General features: G+C 42.7%; 1 protein-coding gene across 1 annotated transcript in view; it reads left to right on the top strand.

The window, feature by feature from the left end:
• Nucleotides 1-26,554, top strand: part of sned1 (sushi, nidogen and EGF-like domains 1) — an 87,361-nt gene that overhangs the window by 16,746 nt on the left and 44,061 nt on the right. The window contains exons 2-6 of the mRNA XM_055646033.1: nucleotides 15,420-15,707; nucleotides 16,896-17,036; nucleotides 18,224-18,386; nucleotides 25,049-25,174; nucleotides 25,871-25,984. Coding sequence (XP_055502008.1) covers nucleotides 15,420-15,707; nucleotides 16,896-17,036; nucleotides 18,224-18,386; nucleotides 25,049-25,174; nucleotides 25,871-25,984 — 832 coding nt within the window. The remainder of the gene's footprint in view (nucleotides 1-15,419; nucleotides 15,708-16,895; nucleotides 17,037-18,223; nucleotides 18,387-25,048; nucleotides 25,175-25,870; nucleotides 25,985-26,554) is intronic.

Here is a 26,554-nt window from a genome sequence, read left to right as displayed (position 1 = left end):
CTGCCCTGTGTGTGAGCATCTTTGGTAAAAGGAAAACACAAACTGGTGGAAATTTTAATAAAACAATTGGAGCTTCAAATATGCATCAAGTGGTACCAGTTTACCTGAAGGTAGGGTATCCACATTATGTTGCACACAGCAAGCAGCCATTGTACCCCCCTCAAAATTGGTAGAGGTCCTGTTAGCCAGAACATCCTTGCGACTTCCGAAGCTGAGAATTAATAAACTAAAACAGAATGACAAATTGCAAAGAGTTCGGTCGAATGGGTTGGGATTAACCAGGTGCTGAGGTACATTAGCCCTGAGACACCAATTGTTGGATTGAAGCCAAAGGCAACGACTGCTTTCCAATGAAAACACTCACTGAAGAGCTGAAGTGCTGGCAGGTAGATAATGAATTTTAAACATTCCTTTATGCTCTCATTTATCAGTGTGAAATGTAAAGAATTTGCTTAATGCGTGCTTCCTTTCTGATGGAATGGACAAAGTTTTGCCCTGCCTTCTGGAGCTGTGTGATGGTGCAGGGTTGTAGAGAACAAGCAAGCGTCAGTAAATAGTAGAAACAAGGAATTGCAGATGTTGGCTTACAAAAAAAAAAGACACAAAGTGCTTGAATAACTCAGTGGGTTAGGTAGCATTTCTGGACATAAAGACGCCCACAGATAGATGCAGACAGCTACATACAAACTATACATGTTTAGACACACACAAACATAAGGAGTGAATAAAACTGTACTGTACATTATCGCAATGGGTATTGTCTGTTCCAGATTCTTTATTGGGAGGTGTGCAGAGATTAGTAAGTTAATCATTTTCTAACCATTCCTCTGCGCACTATCCTTCCAGTGTCACAAGGTTGAATCCTGCACCTGTGTCTGGGTATATTTAACATGGATGGTAACAAAAACTGCTAGGAAAAAATTGTGACATAACTTAGCAATTAACTTTTGTGATGCTTGAATCCTAGAAACATGAATCCAGATAGTCACAGAATCATAAAAGAGCAGTAGAGCAAAAAAACTAGCATTCGGTCGACCTTATCCATGCCAACCAAGTTGGCAATTGGGTTAGACCCATTTGCCTGCATTTAACCCATATCCCTCTAAACACTTCCTTTCCATATATCTGTCCAAACGTCTGTTAAAAGTTGGATTTATATCTGTTTCCATAACTTTTTCAGGTAGCTCATTCCAAATGCAAACTACCCTCTGATAAAAGTGTTGCCCCTGTGGTCCCTCTTAAATCTCTTACCTCTCACCAAAACTATGCTCTATAGTTTTTGAATCTAAAATAAGAGGAGTGAAAATATAAAGCTGGAGGGGGGATATTGATGGAAAGTGACAGGGGCTATACCTCCAGTGGCTTCAGTCTTCAAATTTGCACATCAGTCTGAAACTTGCAACATTATCTGTCTATTTCACTCCATAGATGCTATCTGACCTGCTCAGTTCCTCCAGCATTTTATTTTTGCTTAGGATTTGAGCAGTCGCAGTTTCTTGTGTCTCCAGTAGAATGAAAATGCTGGGAAGGAGCAATGATGTTCACTATTTTTGAGAGAGAAGATGTTAACATTGGATCCCTGACATGAGAGTGGTGATAGACTGGGACAATGGATGGTGCAGTGAGACCTGTGTCCTTACTGACAGCAAGAGTTTAGAAGGAGTAAGCAGTTAGAAAGGTGTGTCACTCTTCATTGAAAGGGGATTTGAGTACAAGAGCATGGAAGTCTTGCTCTCAGTAAAAACCTATAAAATTCTAACAAGTAGACAGGCCAGATATAGGGGGAAACAATTGCTGATGACTGGACAGTTCCAGGACCATGGTGTGTGCAATTTAGTATTGAGATCAAAAGAAATGTTTTCTTCCAGTGGGTGTGGAATTAAATATATTCGAGGAGGAGATGGATATACGTGTTATATATGTTAACGTGTCACTTTGATAAAATAAATACTGATGGGGGGAAAACAACATGTTTTCACTGCTGAGGAATAGCATAACTTGAGGTTGTCAATATATGTTTGTCATCAAGTAACATGGTAAGGAATTGAGAAGAAACTTTACCCAAAGATTGGTAAGAATGTCGAACTCACCTCCTTAAGGAGAAGTTGAGGTGAACAGTATTGATGCATTTAAGGGGAGAGTCGACAGGAACATAGAGGGAATAGAGGGTTACTGAGAGTTAGCTGAGTAAAGATGGGAGGAAGCTCAAGTGAAGCATTAAACACTGGTATGGAGTGTTTGGATTGAATGACCTGTTTCTATATAAACCTATGTTACTCCAGAAGCTGAGAACCCAATGAGTTCCACAGAGCTCCAGAGACACTGAAATCCCTGTACAAATGATGCAATTACTCTGGTTTACTATTCTTTAGTAAAGCTATGTCCTTCACGAAGTAGCTTATCAAAATAGCTCTGAAGATGTTAGCATCTTTCCAATTTTCAGAGTTCAGCTGTGGTCTCATTGGAAATGTTGAATCTTTTGAAATATTTTTCTCCTCCAATTGAACTATATTAAATAATTAAATAAGGTATATATTCAGAGTTTGATAGACATTTATTATTATTTAAAATTATTGATAAAACATTTATTATTACGGTGTTCTGAATTTCTGCCCCCAAATTATTGCTGTTGAGAAAGGAATCTATATCATAACTCTATCCGCGTCATGAACTGAAATGGCAAATACGGCACCGCTGCATCACATGATTCCAAAAAGTCGATGAAAGGAGACCAACTCCTTAAGAATTGGTCATATTTATCTATTAGTCGGAGTCTTATTTCTTCAAGGCGTGCTATGTCCATATTCAGAGTTTGATAGACATTTATTATTATTTAAAATTATTGATAAAACATTTATTATTATTACGTGCTTGTATTGAGAATTATTGCTGTTGAACCAGGAATGATATCAACTCTTAACCTCCCTTTGACAATGATTCCCAACCCATGATACAACGGCATCTTTGAGTGCATACTTTTTGGGGAATATGATATTACATTGCGTTTGTATTGAGACAGCACAATACCAGATGCAATGACAATGATAGTTTACCATACTTTTGAGGTAAGACAGTGAGCTTGGAACAGCAAATACAATGCTGACAATATATTTACCTGTTTAGGTAAGATATGGTTGGATTTATAACAATGTGTACCTGGTGTGATTTCAAATGGTGCCATTGTCTATTTACTGAACAATGGGAGCTAATTTAACATGCAGGAGATCACAAAGTACCATTTCCCAAGACCATTTATAAATAACACTTACCCCAACCGGGCTTATTTTTGCTCACCCTAGGCTTCGTGTTTATGAGATCTAAATGCATTTAATTAATTTCCAATCAACCAATTATTCCCCACTATTTGAATGACGCTGATCTTCCCATTATCAATAATTGTCAAGTCGGGTTTATCGTCATATGCACAGGTACAATGAGGTAGAGGTGCAATGCAAATTTTGCTTGCAGCAGCATCACAGACACATAGACTCAGACACATACAAGATTCTAAATTAATCATAAATTATACATAAATTACACAAATTCTGCAAGACTGAGAATAGAAAAAAGGGCATGTCCCACGAGCATGCGACTACATGCGGCAAGCACGACCTAACGTGGTCGCTTGAGCCGTACGGCCTCGCGGGGCCGATCCCACTTAGATCGCCGGAGCCGTATGGAGTTGTGCGGAGCTGGTCTCGACATCGCGCGGGGCTCTGAAAAACTGACATTGTTCAAAAATTCTGCGCGGCAACGGCCTGCCAGCCCACAGCTGCATGGAGACCGTACGCACCGCCTCAACGGGCGTATGCACCGTCTCAACGCCGTACGCAGCATCTTGACGGCGTACGCCTAGCACAAACTCCCCGCGGACTTCACTCAAACTTCACGTCAACTCATACGGGACCACTTAACCTCCACGCGGCCCCCGCTTCCGGTTTGGTCGCGCTCGCCGCATGCAGTCGCATGCTCGTGGGACAGGCCCTGTACGGGGATCACTCAACCTCCGCGCGGCCCCCACTTCCGGTTTGGTCGCGCTTGCCGCATGCAGTCGCATGCTGGTGGGACAGGCCCTAAAGACTGCAAAAGACAAGACAATAGTACAAAATACAATTAGGAAATAAAAATAGTAACCTTTCCTGAATCTCTATTTGGACCTGTTTTCTTTTTTTCTTTATTTCTTTGCAATGATTTTCATTTATCTTTATGGTATACAATATTCACATCCTTTGAATTCAATGTATTCCACCATCTGTATTGGAGCATCATTTGGTTGGATTAGCACATAATTCCAGTGAAGATTTCCTTGCTGTAAATTCCTCTACACTTTCTTTAAAATCACCTTAAATTGCATCATAATCATATTAATGAACAGTTCTCCTGTTTGCCTTCAGTGAAAGTTCATTACATCATAGTACATTGATAAAAATCAAACATATTGTTCCAAAATGGGTTTATTCAGGCTTTTCCCAATGCATTACTTCTGTAACTTATGCTTTGGCTGTTGTACAGGATATCCCTCTTGCACAGAAAGCTGTTTTTTTAATGTGCAATTTCACAGGATGCAATATGTAATCTAGACACACAGATTTATACAGCAGGGAAACGGGTCCTTCGGCCCACCATTTCCTTGGCAACCATTGCATACCTATCTATGCTAATTCCATTTATCAGCAATTGAGTCCTTAGACCAGACCTCAGTATCAGTGTCCATAAGAGCTGTGACCATACCTGTCTCTACAATTTTGTCAAGTAATGTGCAAGGGGGTGGTTGCAATCATATTGTATACAGTGGAGAGCATACTGACTGGCTGCATCACAACCTGCTTTGATAAGTTGAACGCTCAAAACAGTTGGCTGCAGAAAGTGGTGGACTTTGCTTGGTCCATTGCTGGTTTTGACCTCCGCACCATCAAAGGGATCTACAGGAAGCACTGTTGCAAGAAGGCAGCTTGTATCATCATAGTTCCACACCAACCTGGCCATGCTGTCATCTTCGCTACAACCATTGGAAAGAAGGTGCAGGAGCCAGCAAACCGTTGCTTCTAGATTCAAGACCAACTTCATCCTACCAACTATTAGGCTCCTGAACTACACTGTATAACCTTAGCCACAATGTACTTTGGCTATTATGGTCTGGTTACTTAGTATAGTGATAATTTGTTGCATTATTATTTATTGTATATTTATTTGTTGTGTTGCTGCATCAATGTGCCTGTAAAAGTTACAGCAAGTAACAATTTCATTGTTCTATTCTTGTGAATACGACAATAAAAGACTCTGGATTTGTGACTTCACCATCTCAAGCGAAAATTGTGAGGTTCAGTCTTGGAGCAAGATAATACACTGCTGAAACTTGGCTAACTGCGGAAGCCAGTGGTCTGTTCTCTCTCTCACAAAACAACATGGAAAGATGCTTATTTCTCCTGAGCTATGCTTTCAGTGAAATATAAACAGAAACGCTTCTCCAGTGGAAAAAAAACACACGAAAATTCACAAAGAGAACATTAATGAGCAGTTCTTTGACATATAGTTCAGTTTCCCAGCTGTTGCAGCTTGTGGAGTAGATCTTCTGCCAAGAGCCCGTGTCCAATCTGCTCAGAACAGATGTGCAGTTGTTTGTGCATCAAGGGGTCGATGGATTTGCCCATTCCGGCTCTGCCTTTGGTGTGGTTCTTGTGGTTGGGAAGCGGAGGAGAGTTGTATTTCCTGCTTGCCGGTGCTGGGACAGAGCAGTTAGCACCAGCAGATCTCTACCGTCAGATCAAGGCGAACATTGCTGTGGTTTATCATGCTGTGAGATCACACATAGGAGATAACCAGCTAATCCTTCTGTGCGAGCAGGCAACTTCAGAGCACGTTCGCAGCCACTAAATTAAGGAGTAATTCTACCCATCAAATACAATCTGGTCATTACAAGTTTCATTTGTGTGGTTAACTGGAGTCTGTGACACGCAGCAAGAATTTTCCTCCCTGCCCTATTGTTTCCACCTGCCTCCCTTGGGGGGCATTGCATCAGCCTGGTGGGCATTAGTTACCCAAGGCTGCTTCCCTGAACTGAGACATGGGAGATTGTACAGGGGGCTACTGATCCCGACACGGCGATTGCCAGAAACCTCCCTTTCCTTTTCCAGCCCAGTTGCACCAAATGGGGACGTCACAAGAACTTCGACAAAGGATCTCTGATGAAGTGATTTTCTGTTAAGTTTGTAAGGTGTAAAGGTAGAAACAGAATGGTTGACTTGGGTGGATTATCCCAGACGGCTCATGTTTGTAGTAAGGTACTTTTCTGTCAAACAGGGTATCTGAACATCCTGCTTCTAACTACAATTTGGTGATAATTAGTTATCTGAGGGACGGATCAGCATGCTGAATTCCACAGGGAGCGCAGTGGTAGAGTAGCTGCCTTACAGCGCCAGAGACTGAGGTTTTACCCTGACTATAGGTGCTGAATGTACAGAGTTTGTACGTTCTACCTGTGATCACGTGAGTTTTCTCTGGTTTCCTCCCACACTCTGAAGATGAACAGGTTTGTAGGTTAATTGGGTTTGGTAAGTTGTAAAATTGTCCCTAGTGTGTGTAGGTTAGTGTATGCTGATCAGCGCAGACTTGGTGGGCCGACGAGCCTGTTTCCATGCTGTATCTTTAAAGTCCAAAGTCTTAAGATGTGTGATTAGAACTGTCTAGAAAGCGAGGTTGAATCCTATGGAGAGGGACTGGATGACAGAGAGCTCAGTCAGTGAGTTTCTGGAGTGGACACTGCATGAGGTGATATGCTGCGAATATTGGAGCGAATATTGTTATGTCCCAGGCCTTGTTGACTAAGTGAGGGCCCAGACATTCAAGCACACGCTCAGGGGTGGAACTGTTGGTTGCCACTTAGGTCCTCGCCCTATCAGAAATGCCCAAGTGGTGGAGCCATGGAGACCAGTGTCTGATGAGGAGCAAGAAGGAATGCAGCTACAGCAGGATGCTGTGAGGTAAAGTCAAGATGTAGCATTATCATGGAGTGGTTGGTGTGAAAGAAATGGTTAGAAGCCGGAAGGAGTAGGACTGGAGGCCAGTGGCATCTAAAGGCTGTAAATTAGAGAGTTAAGTGCCTGTCCCACTTGGCGTCATTTGCACATAATTTACGTGACATCATTTACACGTTACGATGGTGCGTGGTGACGTAGGCAGTGACGTGCGGTCGCGCGCGGTGGACAAGGATTTTGGGATGTACAAAATCTGCATGATGCGCCAATGACGCCCAAGTGGGACAGGCCCTTTAAGGGGAATACAGATCAGGGATTGGGAATCTGCTTGAGGTCGTGTGGATAGTTTTAATATGAGCACTGGATTTGGTGAACATTTTTACGGGTCTCCGTGTAAGTGCGATGGGATCTAGGCTACATTGTCCCAGGAAGGCCCAGTAATGAGTGCCACCAGCACAACATGATCCATAGTCTCCTGTGACGGTCCAAAACTAAGCAGGGCAACAGAACAACATCACCACTTTCTTCCCTGAAGCCGTAAGCCCTTCACTCACGTGGATGACTCATGACTAAAGGTGCCCATCGACTTTTCCGATTGATGCAAAACAAAATGGTCCTTGAAGTGCTCTTGGAAAAATTGATTTGATTGCATTATGCTGAAAAAAAGCATTATGCAACCAAATTTCCAGGCATATGCGTGGTGTGTGTCTGCGCTGCTCAGATTGGTAGCCTGCTTTCCTATTTCACAACAGTACCCGTCTGTGCTCCTATTTACACAGTATGACAAGTGTTAGTAATTCACATTGTTGCTGTCAGCTGACATCTTCATAAAGCTTGTGAGATGCCCATGTATCACCCTGTCAACTCTCCAGGTTATACAGCGAGGCCTGTCAGTGCCTCGGTCAGGCACATACCAATGATCCGAGTTATACAGTGAGAAACTTGGCTGCGGGACTTTATCCTGCGGAAACATTGCTAAGTAAACACAGGTGCTGCATCAAATTGCTTTGATTCCACACCACAGAAACAGGCCATTCAGCCCGACTGGTTTACGCTGAAGTTTACATTTTCTATTACTCTCTCTCTCCTGCTACCTTGTTTTATCTAACCCTGTCAGTTTATATTTCTATTCTTTCTTCCTTGGCTGATTATCTAGATTCTACGTCGAGTGCTTGTACGGTTTTTAAATGGTTCAGAATTGCAATTCCCAGTTTTGTAACTTGTTAAAAGATTATTTCCTTATTATTAGCTGTGTTGCAGTGAGAGCCATATAGAGCTGTTCCCCGAGTGAAACCAATACAATATATTGGAACTAAAGTTAATCCCTTTCCTTCACACTGCTCCAATCGGTGGCTTAAACCACTGACTGTATTTCAAATGATATTAGCCAAGCTTGTGGGCACTTACTCAGTTACTGTTTACCTCAGTGCCCAGGCCACAGAGCTCTGTTACATCTGTGTCCGAATGCACCCTTTGCTGGACTCGGGGAACTGCTAGCCACACAAGGCAATGACTTTGAAAAGTATGACACTTACATTTTAATAGCACCTTTCATTCACGCTGTGCTTCAAACGTGTTTAGCAGCCACTGAAGCGCTTTTTGAATGTATTCTCCATTTAGTTAGCACATGGCATCCTGAAGTAAAACAATGAATAGTCATCAATATAATGTACTATCAGTGTGATTGGTCAGTTGATTATTATTGCCCATGACACAAAGGGGAACCCCTCTGCTTTTTTGTTTAAGTATTGCCATTGAGTTATTTATTTTCACCTGAGGATATAATCGGGGCTTCAGTTTATTGTCTCATCTGAAAGATGACAGCCCTAACAAATGCAGTATCCTCTCAGGACTGCACGAGGGTGTCAGCCCTGCGGAAGTACATGGAATGGAACAGCAGAACTAGTTTAGAGACCAGAGTGGTCCTCACCGCTAGGGCTAATACAAAAACCATTATTACCTCTGGGACACACAATGCTTCCGTTATTCTCTATGTTGCGTGTCCTGTTGAGTGGCTGTATTGTATTGAAGCAGAGGTTCGGGTGAATGATGAAATTCTGGGATGAGCAAGGAGTAAAGATGAGTGGGACTTCTAAACTTGGTGTGGGATGGCTTACTACCACGGAGTAATGGGAGCAATTGCCTTCCATGAAAAAAAGGGTACTGTCACTATCCGTTCAAATTCACAATGTCCTCCTGTGCTTGGTGCGTTTTGGCTCAGACCCAATCCATCCCCCTTTCTCCTTCCGGCACATGCTTGAAGTGTTTTCAAGATGTGTTTTTACAAGCAAGGAATTAACATCTATAAGGGAAGCTTTTCTTGGCTGCAATAGGCAGGAATTACTAAATATCAAACTCAGTTAACCCTTTGCCGAGATTCATAATTTACTGCTCACAGAACAACTCTTCCTTATCAAGCTCTCACTCATTTTGAGGTTTGTAAATCGTAAAATCAACGTCAGTTGGATTAAATTAAATTAGATGCATTTGTTGTCATACAATGAAATTCTTTATTCACACGAAGCTCACAGAGTAAACAGTACACATACAGTAATGATAAATACAACGATAAATAAATGCACCGATGAATCCAAACCATCGAATGCAAGATTATAGTGCAAAATCTGGTGGTGCAAAAAAAAATTAAAGTACATTAACGGAATAACTGAATGAGGTGGAGTTAAGAGTGCATGCAGGTGGGACTAAGGGGAAAAACATTTGTTCGGCATGGACTTGTAGGGCCGAGATGGCCTGTTTCCGTGCTGTAATTGTTATATGGTTATATGGTTATATGAGTAAGAGTATGTGGCAGCACCTCTGGGAATGGGGTGCAAAGGTGTTGATTGGTTCTGGAGTCCGATCGCAGGGGGGAAGAAGCTGTCCTGAAGTCAGGATGTTAAATCAGACTTTTGAGCTCTTGCATCTCCTTCCAGGAGGTGGAAGAGAAAAAAGGGAACGGGCAAGGTGGCAAGCATTCTTGACGATACTTCCAACCTTCCTGTTGCAAAGCATCATGAGGATGGGCTGTATGGAAGGAAGTGACAAGCCTGTGATGGACTGGGCTGTGTTCGCCACTCTCTGCAAGTGGAAGTGGTCGAGAGCACACAGTTTTCTTACCAATCAGGGATGCATCCCATCAGAAAACATTCTATGGCACGTCTGTGGAAGTTTGAGAGAAGCTTTGTGGACATGCCAAATCCTCTCAGATGCCTAAGCAAGTAATTGTGCTAATGCACTTTCTTAATTGCCACATATCGTATACAGGAATGAGGTTAGATTGTTGGTTACACAGAAAAGCTGGAGAAACTCAGCGGGTGCAGCAGCATCTATGGAGCGAAGGAAATAGGCAACGTTTCGGGCCGAAACCCTTCTTCAGACTGATCAGGGGTGGGGGTGGGTGGGGACAAGAAAGGGAAAAGGAGGAGTAGCCGGAAGGCTGGAGGGTGGGAGGAGACAGCAGGGGAGCTGAGGAAGGGGAGGAGACAGCAAGGACTAACAGAATTGGGAGAAGTCGATGTTCATGCCCCCGGGGTGCAGACTCCCCAAACGGAATATGAGGTGCTGTTCCTCCAATGCTGCTCGCTGTGGCCATGGAGGAGACCCAGGCCAGAGAGGTCGGAGGCGGAGTGGGAGGGGGAGTTGAAGTGCTGAGCCACCGGGAGGTCAGCTTGGTTATTGCGGACCGAGCGGAGGTGTTCGGCGAAACAATCGCCCAACCTCCGCTTGGTCTCACCGATATAGATCTGCTGACATCTAGAGCAGCGGACGCAATAGATGAGGTTGGAAGAGATGCAGGTAAACCTCTGTCGCACCTGGAACGATTGCTTGGGTCAATTAGATTGTTGGTGATGGGGATGCCTTGGAATTTGATGCTGTTGACCCGTCTCTACAACAGCTCCATTAATGAAGGCAGAAATTTGTTCACCGCTTGCTTCCTTAGATCAACAACTGGCATTATTTTCCTGAAACCGTGTAGGGTTCTCAATCTCTTTCCTGTACTTTGTCTTATCATTATTGTAAATCCGGCAGTAGTAGCAGTGCCGAATTTAAAGGTCAAGTTGGTGCTATGGTTGGACATATAGTAATGGATGTTCAGGGAATAAAGACAGGGGATGAACAAACAACCCTGAGGGACACTAGTGCTAAGTTCAGGGTAGAGGAAATGTAATGAGTAGTTCTAACTGAATGTGGTCTGCTGGCTAAGAAGTCCTGAAGTCAGTTGCAGATGGAGACCCCAAGGCCAAGGTCCAGAGGTTTAGAGGTGAGTTTATTCAGTATTATGACATTGTTAGCGAAGTTATAGTCCATGAATAGCATCTGATATAGATGTTCATATTTTCATGGTGATCCAAGAATGTAGTGCAAGGGAGATAGTGTAGACTTATTTTTCCTGTCAGCAAATTGCAGGAGATGCAGATTGTCCAGAAAACTGGTACAGATGTGGGTCATCACCAATCTTGCAAAGCATTTCATTGCAGTCAAGTTTAAGAGCCACAGAGCCATAGCCATTGAGAAAGGTCAGTTTATTTTTCTTGGGGAGTGAAATAATGGAGCATTCCTTGAAGCAGATGGTGACAGAAGACTGTTGAAGCGAAAATGCCAGTGAAGACTGTAGCCAGTTGACTGCAGCGCAAATTCCGAACTCGTACATGGACTCCATCCAGGCTGGCAGTTTTTTTTTTTTAAGTTTCCACTCATAAAAGAAGACCTGCTATTGAGATGTGGTGGAACAGAGCCAAGGGGGGGGTGGAGGGACACACTTAGGTGACGCTTTTTCTATGTTCAAAATGGGTGAAAACAGCATTGAGCTCATCTGATGGTGAAACATCATTTCCAGAGATCACCCCCATTTTTGGCTTGTCATCTGCGACGGTGTCAAGGCCATGCTACAGTTGCCTGGTAGCCTCCAGCTTGTTTTGGAAGTCTTTTTTGGCATCCTTCATAGTATTGTGGAAATCGCGCCTGGTCATCTTGTATGATATCAGTGATTACATTAGATCTGTTCTGTAGTGCAGGGAGTTTGATTGGTATTGGCAATGGATCTGATCAGTTATAGAATACCCAGGCATGACCTGGCAGCCTGCCCCAGTCATTTGAAGGTGGGTTGGAGTTTGGGCATCTGACATGGTGCTTGTTCTTGGCTACAATCCCATTGACTCTGCATCTACTTTCAATGAAGATGAAATTGGCGTGATACCTTGACCAAATCACCCTCTCTGGGTTAACACATGTCAAAAATAGCTCCTTAAACTTCTGGGCCTTGGGGTTATGGGAGAGAAGGCAGGAGAATTGGGTTAGGAGAGAGAGATAGATCAACCATGATTGAATGGCATAGACTTGATGGGTTGAATGGCCTAATTCGGCTCCTATCATTTATGAACTTATGACCTTATGAAATGATACATAGAAATGACTATGACACAGCTGTGCCCCAACACTAGTTGTTCTTTGGAGACGGGTGATCACACTGTTAAAGTACTGGTACAAAAATACTGATTGCATTGATCAACTGGGATAGCTTTAACTTTAACATCTTCGGAGTAAAGTTCCTCTTTTTTAATTTGATTCCCAAAAATACAGTAACCACAAATGTTCTGGCAACATTGTTAAATCATGGGATAGATTTGGTCTATTTTAGTCCTCTGTTCACAATCCCCTCATTCCCCTTCACCACAAGCATTATCCTGGCATCCAGCTGTTCCATGAATAATTGCACTTCTTATCCGGAAAACTCCAATCATAATGTCTCTTCCTATTAGCTTAAACCCGTGGCCTCTGCATTAGTTTAACCTTGCGCCCCCCTGTGTAAGTTTCATCCTTTATATTACTTTCACCCCGTGACTCCTTCTGCTAGTTTAACCCTTTATCCAGTGTATTAGTTTGGCCATATGACCTCTATATTGGTTTAACCCCGTGACCCTCTATTAGTTTAACTCTATCCCCTTGCATTAGTGCAAGTGCAGCTCCTGTATTAATCAGTTTAAATATGTTGTTTCCTGTGTGACTTTCATTCTGTGTCTATGAATCAATTTGATCCATTAACCGTTGTATGAATTTAACTTTGTGACTACAACTTCTAATTTGCATCCTTTATATTAGTTTAACTCTGTATCTCCCATATTAATTTAACCCATGGTACACAAAAATGCTGGAGAAACTCAGCATGTGCAGCAGCATCTATCGAGCGAAGGAAATAGGCAACGTTTCGGGCCGAAACGTTGCCTATTTCCTTCGCTCCTTAGATGCTGCTGCACCCGCTGAGTTTCTCCAGCATTTTTGTGTACCTTCGATTTTCCAGCATCTGCAGTTCCTTCTTAAACAATTAATTTAACCCATGTTCCCCATATTAATTTAGCATCTCCCCTGGATTAATTTGCCCATGAACCACTTTAACCTGTGCATTAGTTTAAACTGTATTATGTACATTAGTTTAATGCTGGTCTTGTTGATTGCTTTATGAATTTGATTGACCATGTTGCACACAAATCTACCAAAGCATTTCAATCTATTTCAATTTCACTCTGGAGCCATCAGCCTGCCATCAAGATCAACAGGTGTCAAAACAGTGGCATCCGGCATTGAGGCAAATGAGATTGTTAACTAAATTTTAGCTGAGCAAATCAAAATATCAACAAAGAGAGGAAGCGTGTGTTGGGAGTAAGGTGACCAAGACAATGTAATGTCATGGCTCATGAGGATATCATTGTATCCCCCAACTCGGAAAGTCTGGCTTGCACTGTGTTGTTTCTTTGTCAGTGTCATCTTGTTCTTAGCTTACCATATTTCCCGGCAATGAAGACACACCTGCATCGAAGACACATCCCCATTTTGAGTTGCTAAATTTTGAAAACAAGCTGGCGGGACAGGATCAAGGGTTTGGCATAGTCAGTAGAAAGGAAGATGTGAAACTCCTTCAAGGAGGCAATGACTATGCCAAACCCTTGATCCTGTCCCGCCAGCTTGTTTTCAAAATTTAGCAACTCAAAATGGGGATGTGTCTTCGACGCAGAGTGAAATTGAAATAGATTGAAATGCTTTGGTAGATTTGTGTGCAACATGGTCAATCAAATTCATGTCCATGACAGCCCATCATCTATCTATACCGGACACGTGCCTGCATTCATTCCATATCCCTTTCTGCATTATTCATTCAAAGACACTTAACTGTTCCTTATTAGCTATAAAGTCAGTCACAGAGACAGGGCTGCCAACATTGGGTGAGAGTTGAGAATGAGAAATTGTGAGGGAGAATAGCGACCGAGGGGGGGAGGGTGCCCCCCTCCCATGGTTGGGAGCTTTCGCATTTTTCAGCTTGATATTGTGCAATCTGGTGCATACTGTAGCGATCTGATCAACAGGTGCTGCACATCTTCGCCTGTCCTTTCGCCTGAAATAGTCATTCATGTGCTGCACCTGTTGATCAGAGCCTGGCTCTACTGTGGAATGTAATTAGGAATGTAATTTAGCCTAACCTTATTCATACCTAATCCAATTTAAAGCATAAATGTTGCATTCAAGTGTAAGTTAAAAGACTCGCTACAGTATGCACCAGATTGCACAATATCAAGCTGAAAAATGCGAAAGCTCCCAACCATGGGAGGGGGGCACCCTCCCCCCCTCAGTCGCTACTCTCCCTCACAATTTCTCATTCTCAACTCTCACCCAATGTTGGCAGCCCTGTCTCTGTGACTGACTTTATAGCTAATAAGGAACAGTTAAGTGTCTTTGAATGAATAATGCAGAAAGGGATATGGAATGAATGCAGGCACGTGTCTGGTATAGATAGATGATGGGCTGTCATGGACATGAAAGGTCTAAGGACCTATATCTATGTATAACCATGACTATTGTTCCACCACTCTCAATACTCAACCCAGTTCAGTGAGCATCGGCAGCTAACCTGAGTGAGTAACTGACATCATCATAGGAATCAATGGTGAAAATACCATTTCCAACCTATTAACTTCAAAACGTACCTTGTTCTCAGCCAGATAGAAAGATTTGATGATTGAAGCCTCCATGATGTCCTCAACCAGATTCAGTTAACTGTATAAAGTACAAACACTACAACAATATTACACTTTTGTGTTAAAATGCAAACTTTAACAATGGTGCTTTCCATAGTGCCAAGCTCATGGGTGTAAACCTTAATGGTTCAAACCCCAAAGACACTAAATGTTGATGTACTGCATTTAAAGATGATAGTTACTCTGCTTTTAGATGTTACTAGACCAAGTGCTGATCCGTTGGGTCTGTTCCTCCAACGCCCAGTTGCGGTGGGGGGGGAGGCATGTGGCATCACACTCACTAACCACCCCCACACACACAGAGCAGAGAATCCTGGAGTTTCACTGTAGAAACAAGGAACTGTAGATGCTGGTAAATGGTAAACATTTAAGACGGTGTTCCTATATTCTTACGTCTGAAAATATTTTTTTCAAACAGGTGAATAATAATGGGATCATATCATTCCTGAAGGAAGTTTCCCAGTTCACGCCAGTGGCATTTCCGATCTCTAATGACCGTCGAGTGGTGGCGGCCTTCTGGGCAGATGTGGACAACCGTCGAGCTGGAGATGTCTTCTACAGGGAGACCAAGGACCCTATGATCCTTCAGAGTGCTACCAATGACATTAGGAGATACTTTCCAGAGCTTGAGGAATTCACCACCCAGTGGGCATTCGTGGCCACTTGGTACAAAGTAACATTCTTTGGAGGAAGCACATTTTCACCGGTAGGATTGATCTATCAAAGCTCTTTACCATATGTCTTTGAATTTTCTGTTCACTAACTATAGTATATGTTAACCACATGGCCTGCTTCAGGCCAATAGCCTGGTTGGAAAACCTGATTTAATGTTTTGTTCTCTTATAACTCCTTCCTGACCCCAATAACTCTGCATTTTACTAACCTCTCACCCCACTAGATCCCAACTCCTGACCCCAAGATCACTGTGGTGCCAAGCATCCATAGGCCAGCACCACTTAACCATCCACGCTTGCTCCACCACCCTTACCAGGACCGTTGAATCTACTGGTTCACAGTTCATTTTACCATCAATCCGTACACATTCCAGTTGCATGGCCAATATTCATCACACCACTTTCCCTACTTTCCCTGTAATAGCCAAGTTTTGATTCATTTCCATCCTCCACTGGTTCTGATTTACTCCTCCTACAGCATCCAAACCGCTGGTTCTATGAAGCTCTGATGCTCCTTTCTCTGCTGAGTTGTAAACCTGGTTTCTGAAAGGATATCAAGTGGCCAAGTTATGGTTCAAAAATGTACAATGCCTGGCCTTGGGCATAACTAATAATTTCAGCAAAGAGCGATAGTTAACAGGGATTGGATTTGCAAGCCTCAGTCCATGTGGTCATTAGAAGCTTTCCTGGTTCCCTCAGGAAAGGAAACCTTTCATCCTTACCCAATCAATGTCACTAGATCTACAGCAACATGGCTCTTCCTTTAACTGCTCTCGGACATGGCAAAGAAAGCCACCCTTCAAGGACAAGTGTGATTGGCAAGTTCAGAACTAGCAACTTCAAGGTTGTGAATGTTTATTCAAAAAAACTGATGTTTTCAATATTGATCTTGATAGATTTTTTCAGGCAAATTATGTAGATTTGTTGTATTGTAATGAAATAGCTTAATGCAACATAAGAAAAGTCTTCTGTTGTTCTTTGGTATTATCATGTGATACAAACGTGGTGCTGGGCTATAGTGCTGCAGTTGGATTAATGAAGGATTTAATTATATGCATCCTGCAATTTCATTGTGCGAGTGAAGGATGTTGATGGAGGTTGTAGTTAAGAAGGATGTTGGGTAGTGGAGGAGGTGGGTTTGGGATAAAAGGACACAATGGACTGGGGCACAAACTGCACTTGATGATTTTGATGGCAATAGGATCTCTGCTGCTTTTCAGGTCAACACTTTCCAGATTGTCCTGGTCACGGATGGAGAGTTTTCTTTCACTATCTTCAACTATGAAAATATCACCTGGACAACAGGAATGCATGCCAGCAGTGGAGGGGATTTTGCTGGATTAGGAGGCATTGCCGCACAGGTAGAGCCAATCTGATTACTCATGCATGTTACTACCAACGTCACTAGTTCTTGGTGAGTGTGACTCAATCGCCATAGACTTCACCAGTGATTTGTGTCGAGTTATGCTTGTAATAAGGCTCGTACGACGACGTAAACAGAGTATACCTTTAATCTGTACAATAACAGCAGCAACTGCAACAGCCTCGTGTAAGCCCAGGCCTCTCTCTAACTGCCCACACCCTGGGTTCCAGACACATCCGGTTACTGGAGCCTGGCTTCTGGCACACAGGGTCCTAGTGCCCCTCTGCTCAGCCTTACACTATTATTGCATAATACCACATCTCCCTTTCTTTGAGAACAAAGGGTGGACTACCTTTGTCTCTGCAGGTCTTAAGGGGTTTATTCTGCCCTTTTGCTGGAAGACCTGTCCCTGATCTAAGCATGCAAAATAGAAATAAAATAACTTACACGTTACCATACTGTGAACTATTCTTTCAGGTTTCAGGTAAATGTAACAGGTTTACAGAACATTTTCACATCCCATTTCACTCTCTCTTTTTCTTTATTGTAGAAAACAGATCAATAAATCACAAATCAAGTCTCTTTGGCTTTCTAACCTCTCTCCCACACCTTGGGTTCCAGACACATCCGGTTACTGGAGCCTGGCTTCTGGCACACAGGGTCCTAGTGCCCCTCTGCTCAGCCTTACACTATTATTGCATAATACCACAATTTGCCATTACCTCTGAGTTGTTGGCAGGCAGCCACTAAATTTAACCACATGTGAAAGTGAAAGCCACATGCTGCATGGAGGACTAATGGGTAAATTCCTCTTGTAATGCATCACCGAAACACACAGAGGTGCCGGCCTCAATTGCTTGGCTTGTGTTCAATGAGCTGCTCCTGGGCAAGAGAGGAAGGATGGGGCATCTAAATGACCTCAACATGCCTTAACTGAAGGAAGAAGGGACAACTTCTTGCTGCTATTTCCTACAAAATGTCTTTGAAAGCTGGATTAAAACAAGTTTAAACGCAACCCCCAGTACCATAAGCAATCTGAAAATCCATCCATCCTGCTTTGAATGCCATTCTGTACAAGTGGGAATTTTGACTGAATTACAACAGTGTGTTCCTCCCTTTGAATACCCATGTACGTATCGCATTTGGGTCCCTTCCACTGAATATACACATGTCCTGTGCCCTCAGGCAGGTTTTAACGCTGGAGATGGAAAACGCTACTTCAATATTCCTGGTTCACGCACGGATGACATTGTGGATGTTGAGATGACAACCAATGTTGGAATTCCTGGCCGCTGGGTATTCCGGATCCATGATGCCCAAGTCGAGATCGGTGGCTGCAATGATACAGGTACAGTGGCAGCTTACAGCTCCGGCACCACTAACTGAGAGGGCAATAACAGGACAATAGTCTGCAAACCTTACTCAACCTCAACATTCTTATCTTTGAGTTAGGAGGTAGTGGGTCCAAGTCTCAATCTTGGCACACGCCACCAAGAAAGGCAGCATTGTTTGATGATGTGTTTTTAAGATGAGACATTAGATGGTGCCAGTTTCCCTTCTTGAATGGGTATCATTTGGCACAATTTAGAGCAGGGGTGTTATCACTCTCCTGGCCAATATTTATACCTTAATCAGCATCACAAAAACAAATATATGTCTCATTACTTTTGGTGAGAACATGCCTTTATTTAGCAATGTTACAACATTTTGAGATTTAAAAAATCAAGTCTGCAATTTATCCCATCAGATAAAGCATAAAAAGAAGTTTAATTTGACACCTAATTCACTTTCATATCTCAAGTAATAAAAACGTTATGGCCATTTTCATACTCAGAAATTAGCATCTTGTTCCCTATTGATTTTCTATGGACATAACAAAAACGCTGCGATCATGGACAGTCAAAAGCCCATAACCTTCTTAAAAATTAAGAGAACTGAATGAAATTTTCAGTTATCATAGATTGAACCATTCTGAAACAAATATATCAAATAATCTTACTTGGATGACCTGAAATTAAAGCATATAATTAGTTAGTTACCCAATTGTAGCTAATTTCAAACTTCAATTACTAGATCTAAACATCTATCCATTTCTTAATAAATGATTAACATTTTTAAATAGCCTAAGTGTCCAAATAATATTCACAAATAATTCACAATAAAACATGATTTTTAAATCTTATTTACATCAATTTATAGGCCAGAAGGAAGGAATTTAGTGTTCAATTGCTGCAAATTAAAGTCCATTTTAAATCAGCTTTCTAGTGGGTTCCTGTGAACGCGCTGGTTTAGAACGTTCACATTGTGCTGGATTTGTGCCCTCAAATGCCCATAAAAATACTGCGGGATATAAAGAGCCCAAAATGAACTACTCGCTATAGTAAACTTTGTATAAAGGGGTCTTAAGAATCCCCTTTTAATGTAAAAATAAGGTACATACCTTTAATTGTTTGCTTTATAAAACCCTGGGGCTGCGAGAGGTCGCGGGTTGAGAGAGTGATTTTAAAACTATTATAACTATTATTCGAGGCCTATAAAACTAATAATACCTTTTGCGACGGGGTCTTTCAGCAATTTTTCGTTAATGATTTACTAGGCTGAACATCTTCGATTGGAACAGCCTAGTAAAAATCGCGTTTTAAACCCGCCCCCTCTAATCAGCGCCAAAATCGCGCACACGGGCTGGGGCAGATTCTCAGCGACGATTCAGGTAGGTTTTGCAACATACCTACTTTATGCATTCATCCATTCTAGATGTACTGTATGAGACCTGACCTCGGTTGCCAACACAGTGAGGGAATGTGAAGAATATTTGAGCAGGTTTGTTTAATTTAGAGATATAGCATGGAACCAGATATCCTTCGGTCCACCAAGTCCTTGCCAACCATCGATCTTCCACTCACATTAATTTTATGTTATCTCACTTTCTCATCCATACCCTATGCACCCTTTACAGTAGCCAATTAACCTACAAACCCACACATCTTTGGGATGTGGGACAAAACCAGAACACCCTGAGGAAATCTATGCAGTCACATGGAGAATGTGCAAACTCCATGCAAACAGCACCTAATGTTAGATCGAACCTGGGTGTCTGGCACTATGAGGTGGCTGTTCTGCCAGCTGCATCACTGTGCTACCCAACTGATGCTCACACAGAACAGATACTTCTGGATAGTGACCCTGGACAATTCCACACCTGCTCATCCACCAATCAGCAAATGCCATTGAAGGCAACATTAGGCAAAACTAAATTATTTTTCCAGATGGATGGGCATTACCATCCTAAGTTTGGTTATTCATCTGCACACACCAGAATTTCACAGGGATAACACAGTCTGTATATTTATTATATATCGCACAAACAGAGTGATTCACGTTTAATTTGTACAATTTTAAATAGCTTCATAAACAACAATAACAACTTGACATTCAGTTTGCTGGTTGCAATAGTTTCCCCTCATCTTGACATATTTGTGAACCCTGGAAGATGTCAGCTGCCAATATTCCTGTCATCAAAGCTTCATGAACTTGCTAGTAACGTGGGCTGGTGTGATACTGTTCTAGTGATGTGAGGTTTCAATTGGTTTTGGTAGTCTTGTATAATTCTAATGATATGGAGAGGCTGCTACAACTGAGCAATGTAGAGTTTGTTGAAAGGTTCCAGTGATGTGAAGTCCTGGAGGTGTACTTGTGATGTGGGAAGGTCTGTAGCTGTTCTACCAATGTGTCGTGGCCAACGGAGATAAATGGCCATGTACTGCTTATGTGTTGTGGGGGCCCTCATTGTGTTATGATGCTCAGGTGATCCACACATACAATGGACACAGAGGCTGTTCAAAAGGTGTGGAAGGTCTGGTATCATCCAACTGACTCATTTAATCTTTACTTTAGAGAAACAGCATAGAAATACGGACCCTTCGAACCAGTGAGTGCATGCCAACCAGTGATCTCCCCATGTACTACCAACATCCTACACACTAGGGACAATTTACAATTTTACCAAAGCCAATTACCATACAAATTGGTACATCTTTGGAGTTTAGGAGGAATTGGAACATTCGGGAAAAAACCCATGGAAACCCACCGGGAAAACATACAAACTGAGTACAGATAGGACCCATAGTCAGGGTCGAACCCGGGTCTCTGATGCTGTAAGGCAGTAACTCTACCTCTACGCTACTGTGCCGCCCTGTGATCTGGTCTGCTGTTCTCTTTGTGATCCGGGATGTTGCAGTTATATAGGGTGGTCTGATATGGTTCTTGCGATTTAATGTAATTTTGTTTTCATTTTGTGTGTTGGCCTATTCTAACATGTGAGATGGTTTGGTACCGTTTGAGCGATTTGGAAGCCTGGAACTGTAAGGTGTTGTGGGGTGGTCTGTAGGTGTTTTGGTGATATATTGTGGTCTGTTATTGTTCACGTACGGTTGTGTGGTCTCACACTGCTCCATTAACATGTGGTAATGTTCCAGTAAAGTTTTGGAGGTCTGGTACTGTTTACTGACGTTTGATCCATAGCTGTTATTGTGGTTTGAGAAAATGCAGCCTTAAGTCTTTTTCAAATGAACATTGAATAGAGCGTTGGAGCAGTAATCTGTTTTTTTTTCTAGTGATGTGGAGTAGCATATCTTGGCCTGAAGCTGTGGCATTGTCTTGTCTGTTGTCAGTGATGTGACACTGTTGTACTATTATAGGATGGGATGGTTTTGTACTCATGATATGGGGTCGTCCTACACTTTTCTTATGTTGTAAGGCGGGTTAGCAGTGCGCTAGTAAACGTGTTGGGTCTGGCACTGTTCTGCGATGCCTCGGTGTGCTGATGAGGCATTGTAACCTTGTTCTAGGGATGTGGTCTGCTCTTGCAATATTCAGTCGAATGGCTATCTGCCATTATCTATTGATATGTGATGGGCATACTTGGCTGCTGATGTCTTCCTGCTCTGTACTGGTGAAGTGAAGGGGTAGAGTCTGATACTGTTTAAGTGACATGTTTTCTACAAAAGAAAGTTTATTACATAATTAAATGACAATCAATACAAAACTTCAGACATTTGTAAACCAAACAATATATCTGCAATCAAGTTCAAATTAAGACTCAAGAAACAGCAGATATCGGAATCTTAAGTGAAAAATAAGCTGCTGGAGAAACTATGTCTGAAGAAGGGTTCTGACACGAAACATCATCTGTCCATTTCCTCTACAGATGCTCTTATGACTTGGTATTGTCTGTTCTGGTGACCTGGGGTGATGTGGTACATTACTCGAAAGGCCTTGACCTGGTCTTGGTCTAGTGATGTAGACCACAATAATTCTCTCCTATTGATGTGGACAGTAATAGTTTGCTCCTTGCAATGTTGACATGACTAGTTCTCTCATATATGATGTAGATTGAACTATTTCTATCCAAATTATATGGACTGAACTAATTTGCTATTGAGTGATGTGGACTGGTAGAAGCATATAAAATTATAAGAGGCATAGATAGGATGGACAGTCAAATGCAAGAGGGCATAGCTTTAAGAGGAGAGTGGCAACGTTTATTGGAGATGTGAGGGACACGTTTTATTACACAGAGGGTGGTGAGTGCCTGGATTGCTCTGCTGGGATGGTGGTTGAGGCAGATACACAAGTGGCATTTAAGAGACTTTTGGATAGGCATATGGATATTAAAGGAATGGAAGAATATGAATTATGTGCAGGCAGATAAGTATTAGTCATCATGTTCGGCACAGGCATTGTGGGCCGAAAGGCATATTATCGTGTTCTCTTCTAAATTCTATGCAGTTAGATGTGGAGAGCTTAGATGGGGCATCGTGGTCAGCATGGACGAGCTGGGCTGTGGGGCCTGTTTCCATGCTTTATTTCCCTATGACTCTATGGACTGGATTAGTTCCCTCCTAGTAATGTGAGGTGGTTTGAAAGTGTGGTCATGCAATGGGGTGTTCCAATACTGTTCTAGTTTTATGATGTTGCCTTGTTCTATTTCAGTAACTGCTGGTAGTCTGACAGTGTTCCAGTGCTATTGAATAGTCTGATATTGATTACGTAAGGCATCGATCTGGGGACAGGGTATAGCTGGCACCGTCCTATGGATGTGGGCTGCTGCTTCCAGGAACGCAAGTTGGTCCTAATGATGTAGGTTGATCTGATACTCTTTTTGAGAGTTATATGGTACTGTTGCACAGACATCAGGTGGTCTGGTACTGGTGAAGTTATGAGGGTGGTCATTTTGCCTCCAACTGCATTGAGGCATAATTTTCAGTAGCCAATTAACTTATCAATATTTCTTTAGAATTCGAAGGGATCCAGGATAGATGGAGGAAAGCCATTGGCTACGTGCAAAGGTCATACAATGGTCAGGATTGAACTTGGGCCACTAGAGCTGTGAGGCCAGGCTGTATGAGCTTCAGGCAGTTTAGCATCCACTCATCTTGCACCACAAGTGGAAATGTTATACATTTTTGGAATGTTGCCTCTGTCATTAATAAATTCTTCTATGTAAAGTCTTAATTGCGCATACCAATGAACTTCATGTAAGACTTATATAGGACTAATAAATACGGGATGAAAGCTATTATTTATTAATTGACTGTGTTTAAGGTGCAGTTTTGTGCCTCAATTCTGGCTTGGTGGACTGCCATCCATCTAAAAGCCTATTTGATTTGGCATTTGTGGATAGTTAGAGTTTATTGAGCTCTGGAAAGAGTCAGGAACACAGGTCCCGTGCCCAAACTTTATTTTTTGGGATGAAGGACTGGAAAGGAGAGGTAAGAGGATGAGATGAATAAGTGGAAATAGACACAAAAAGCTTGACTGGCAGCATTTCTGGAGTGACGTTTCGGGTCGAGACCCTTCTTCAGGAAAAATAAGTGGGACTGGGAGGTGAAGAGGTGAGACTAAGATTAAAGTTGAGCGTGGGATGGTGTAAGAGGTGAGTGGGTAAGATGGGAAAGTGAAAGGGTAAGTTCATGGTGAGGGGAGAGCGTGCGATGTGGATGTGAGGGGTGTGACAGAGCGAAAGGGAAGGTCAGGGATGAAATGGAGAGATGAGGAGGTGTGGTGGGGATGACAGAGGCGGATGAGTAAAGAATGGGTGAGAGGTGGGATGAGGGAGTGAAGGGTAGGATAGCTGATAAAAGAATAGGATGGGCTATTGAGTGAATTAAATTATATATGGGTTGGGAAGCAGCTGGCATTAAATTATGCTGCAATACTGCTCTAGGCTTATGATGGATCTACATGCTGGGTATCTCGTACAACTTCCAGCCGCTAATATTTGCTTTGAAATGTAACCGTGAGCCCTGCGGCACGTCTCAGTTCCCAGGCAGCTAAGCTGGTGAGGTTTCTATTATTGGAAACATGAATTCTCTTGGAGAAAGCAGATTTCTTGTGAATTTTAGAGCGTTGGGGTGGAGATTTAAAATTGTAACATTGGTGAGGCAATCCCTGGAACATTGTGTGCAGTTCTGGTCATCACAATACAGGAAGAGCGTGCTTATCCTGGAGGGGCTGCAGAGGAGATTCATCACATGTTGCCAGAGATGGAGTATCTCAGTTATGATGAGAGTCTGGACAGGTTGGGTTTGTTTCTCTTGGAGCAGAAGAAACTGATTTGGGGATCTGACACGTGTACAAAATCATGAGGAGCATAGATCGGGTAAATAGTAAAGAAACCTTTACCCATGACGGAGAAGTCTAAGATAAGGGGCATAGGTATTAGGGAAGGAGTAAGAGGCTTAGAGATGAAATAAGGAAATATGTTTTCACCCGTCTGAGTGAGAGGGTGGTAGAAACAGGTACTCTCAACTGTTTCAGAATCTAGGCAAGTACTGTACTTGAATTGCCGAAACACAGGATATGTATGGGTATTCTATTGTAGGTGAAAGCCCAGTGGTCCCTGGGTCTGTTTCTATGCTATATAACTCTGTAATGCCATGACATGGGTAATAGAAAGGTTTGAGTTGGTGAGCCGTTAAGAGTTTGTAACCAATGCTTTGCTCCCCACAGCCTCAGTGTGCTTGAATCTTCGACCATGTTTGAACAATGGAAGGTGCATCGATGACTGCATCACCGGAAATCCTTCTTACACTTGCTCGTGTCGTGCCGGATTCACGGGCCGGAGGTGTCAGATAGGTAACGTGTGTTGTTGGATTGCATGGGGTACCATTTCTTTCAAATCATTTTGGGGCAAGACGTGGAGAAGACAGAGGAATATCCTCAGTGAGGAAGGTGGAGTAGAGCAAAGCAAGGAGAGGTGAGCTGTGAAATTGACGTGTGTGGGAACAATGTGTGAAGATGAGATGGGGCTGAGATTTGGTGCCAATGAGAAGAGTACCCTACTAAGGGTGCTGGGATTGATGAGGTCCAGTAGTAAGATTATTGGCACCGAGTTAGATAAAAGGAAGTGAGTTAGTGAGATGGGGAAATGGGGATAGCATGGGGAAGATGAATGGGTGAATTGAGTAACAAACGGATAAGGTGGAGGAGATGAAGAGGTGGAATGATTTAAGGGGGCAGAATGGGGGAGATGAAGAGGGTGGAATGGGGTGGTCAGATGGGGAGGTGAGGGATGAGATGGGGAGATGAGGTGTTGCATGGGGAGGTGTGAGGTGCAGTGAATGAGACGGATAAGGGAGAAGGAGAGGTGAAGGGATGGGATTTAGATGAATGGGGCAGGGGGTGGTTTAGTGGGAAGTTGTGATCATTGTGTTTGAGGAGATACACTCATCTTGATTATGGCAGTGGTACTCTGAGCTAACTGGAATACTCCTATTGGTGTATGGACTGCACACATTTCATTGGTTTTTCACCTTCCATCATGTTTTCCAGACATTGATGAGTGTGCTTCATACCCCTGTCACAATGGTGGGACGTGCTTGGATGGACAAAATGCCTACACTTGCCAGTGCACTGCTGGGTACACAGGAGTGATTTGCGAAAAAGGTGTGGACGAGTTTACATTCCTTTAGTTTGCTGCTTTGCGATTCTGGTGGACTAAAGGTTCATAGCCATCTTTAAAATCATGAGCATTGCATTGAACTATTACTACAAAATGTAATAGATAAGTCACTCTAAGAGGGACCATCATCCGGTTGGGAATCTGTTAGTTCATATCCCATGGTTTATGATTGTAATGTCCTGGACTGCAATGCTGTGTTTTTTCTATTGATGGTATCCATGTTAAAATGAGTGTTTTCCTATTTTAATCTCTGAATACAGATCAGATTCCCAGACTGGGCTGTGAGATTTCAGGGCCAGTTCCTCGACATTGGTATGAAGAGTAGCCACCATTTGGCCCTTCCGTACATACCAGAGGTGGACAGTCACACACAAAAAGCATAAAGCAACTGGGCTCTATCTGGTGGCATGCAACGATTCTGCCGAAAGAAAGGGGAGGCTGCAGAATACGTACGGTCACAGAAAAGCCTTGGGGAGGAGATTTTACCATTCAGACCCTTCATCTGCTTTGTGTCCTCAGATAGTTCTGCACAATTCAGCCCTGGTGTTCCAATA

This window comes from Leucoraja erinacea, chromosome 14 (genome assembly GCF_028641065.1).
Source record: "Leucoraja erinacea ecotype New England chromosome 14, Leri_hhj_1, whole genome shotgun sequence".
NCBI classification, from domain to species: domain Eukaryota; kingdom Metazoa; phylum Chordata; class Chondrichthyes; order Rajiformes; family Rajidae; genus Leucoraja; species Leucoraja erinaceus.
Note: the sequence above shows the minus strand (reverse complement) of the source record. Positions and strands in the feature narration are given on the sequence as shown.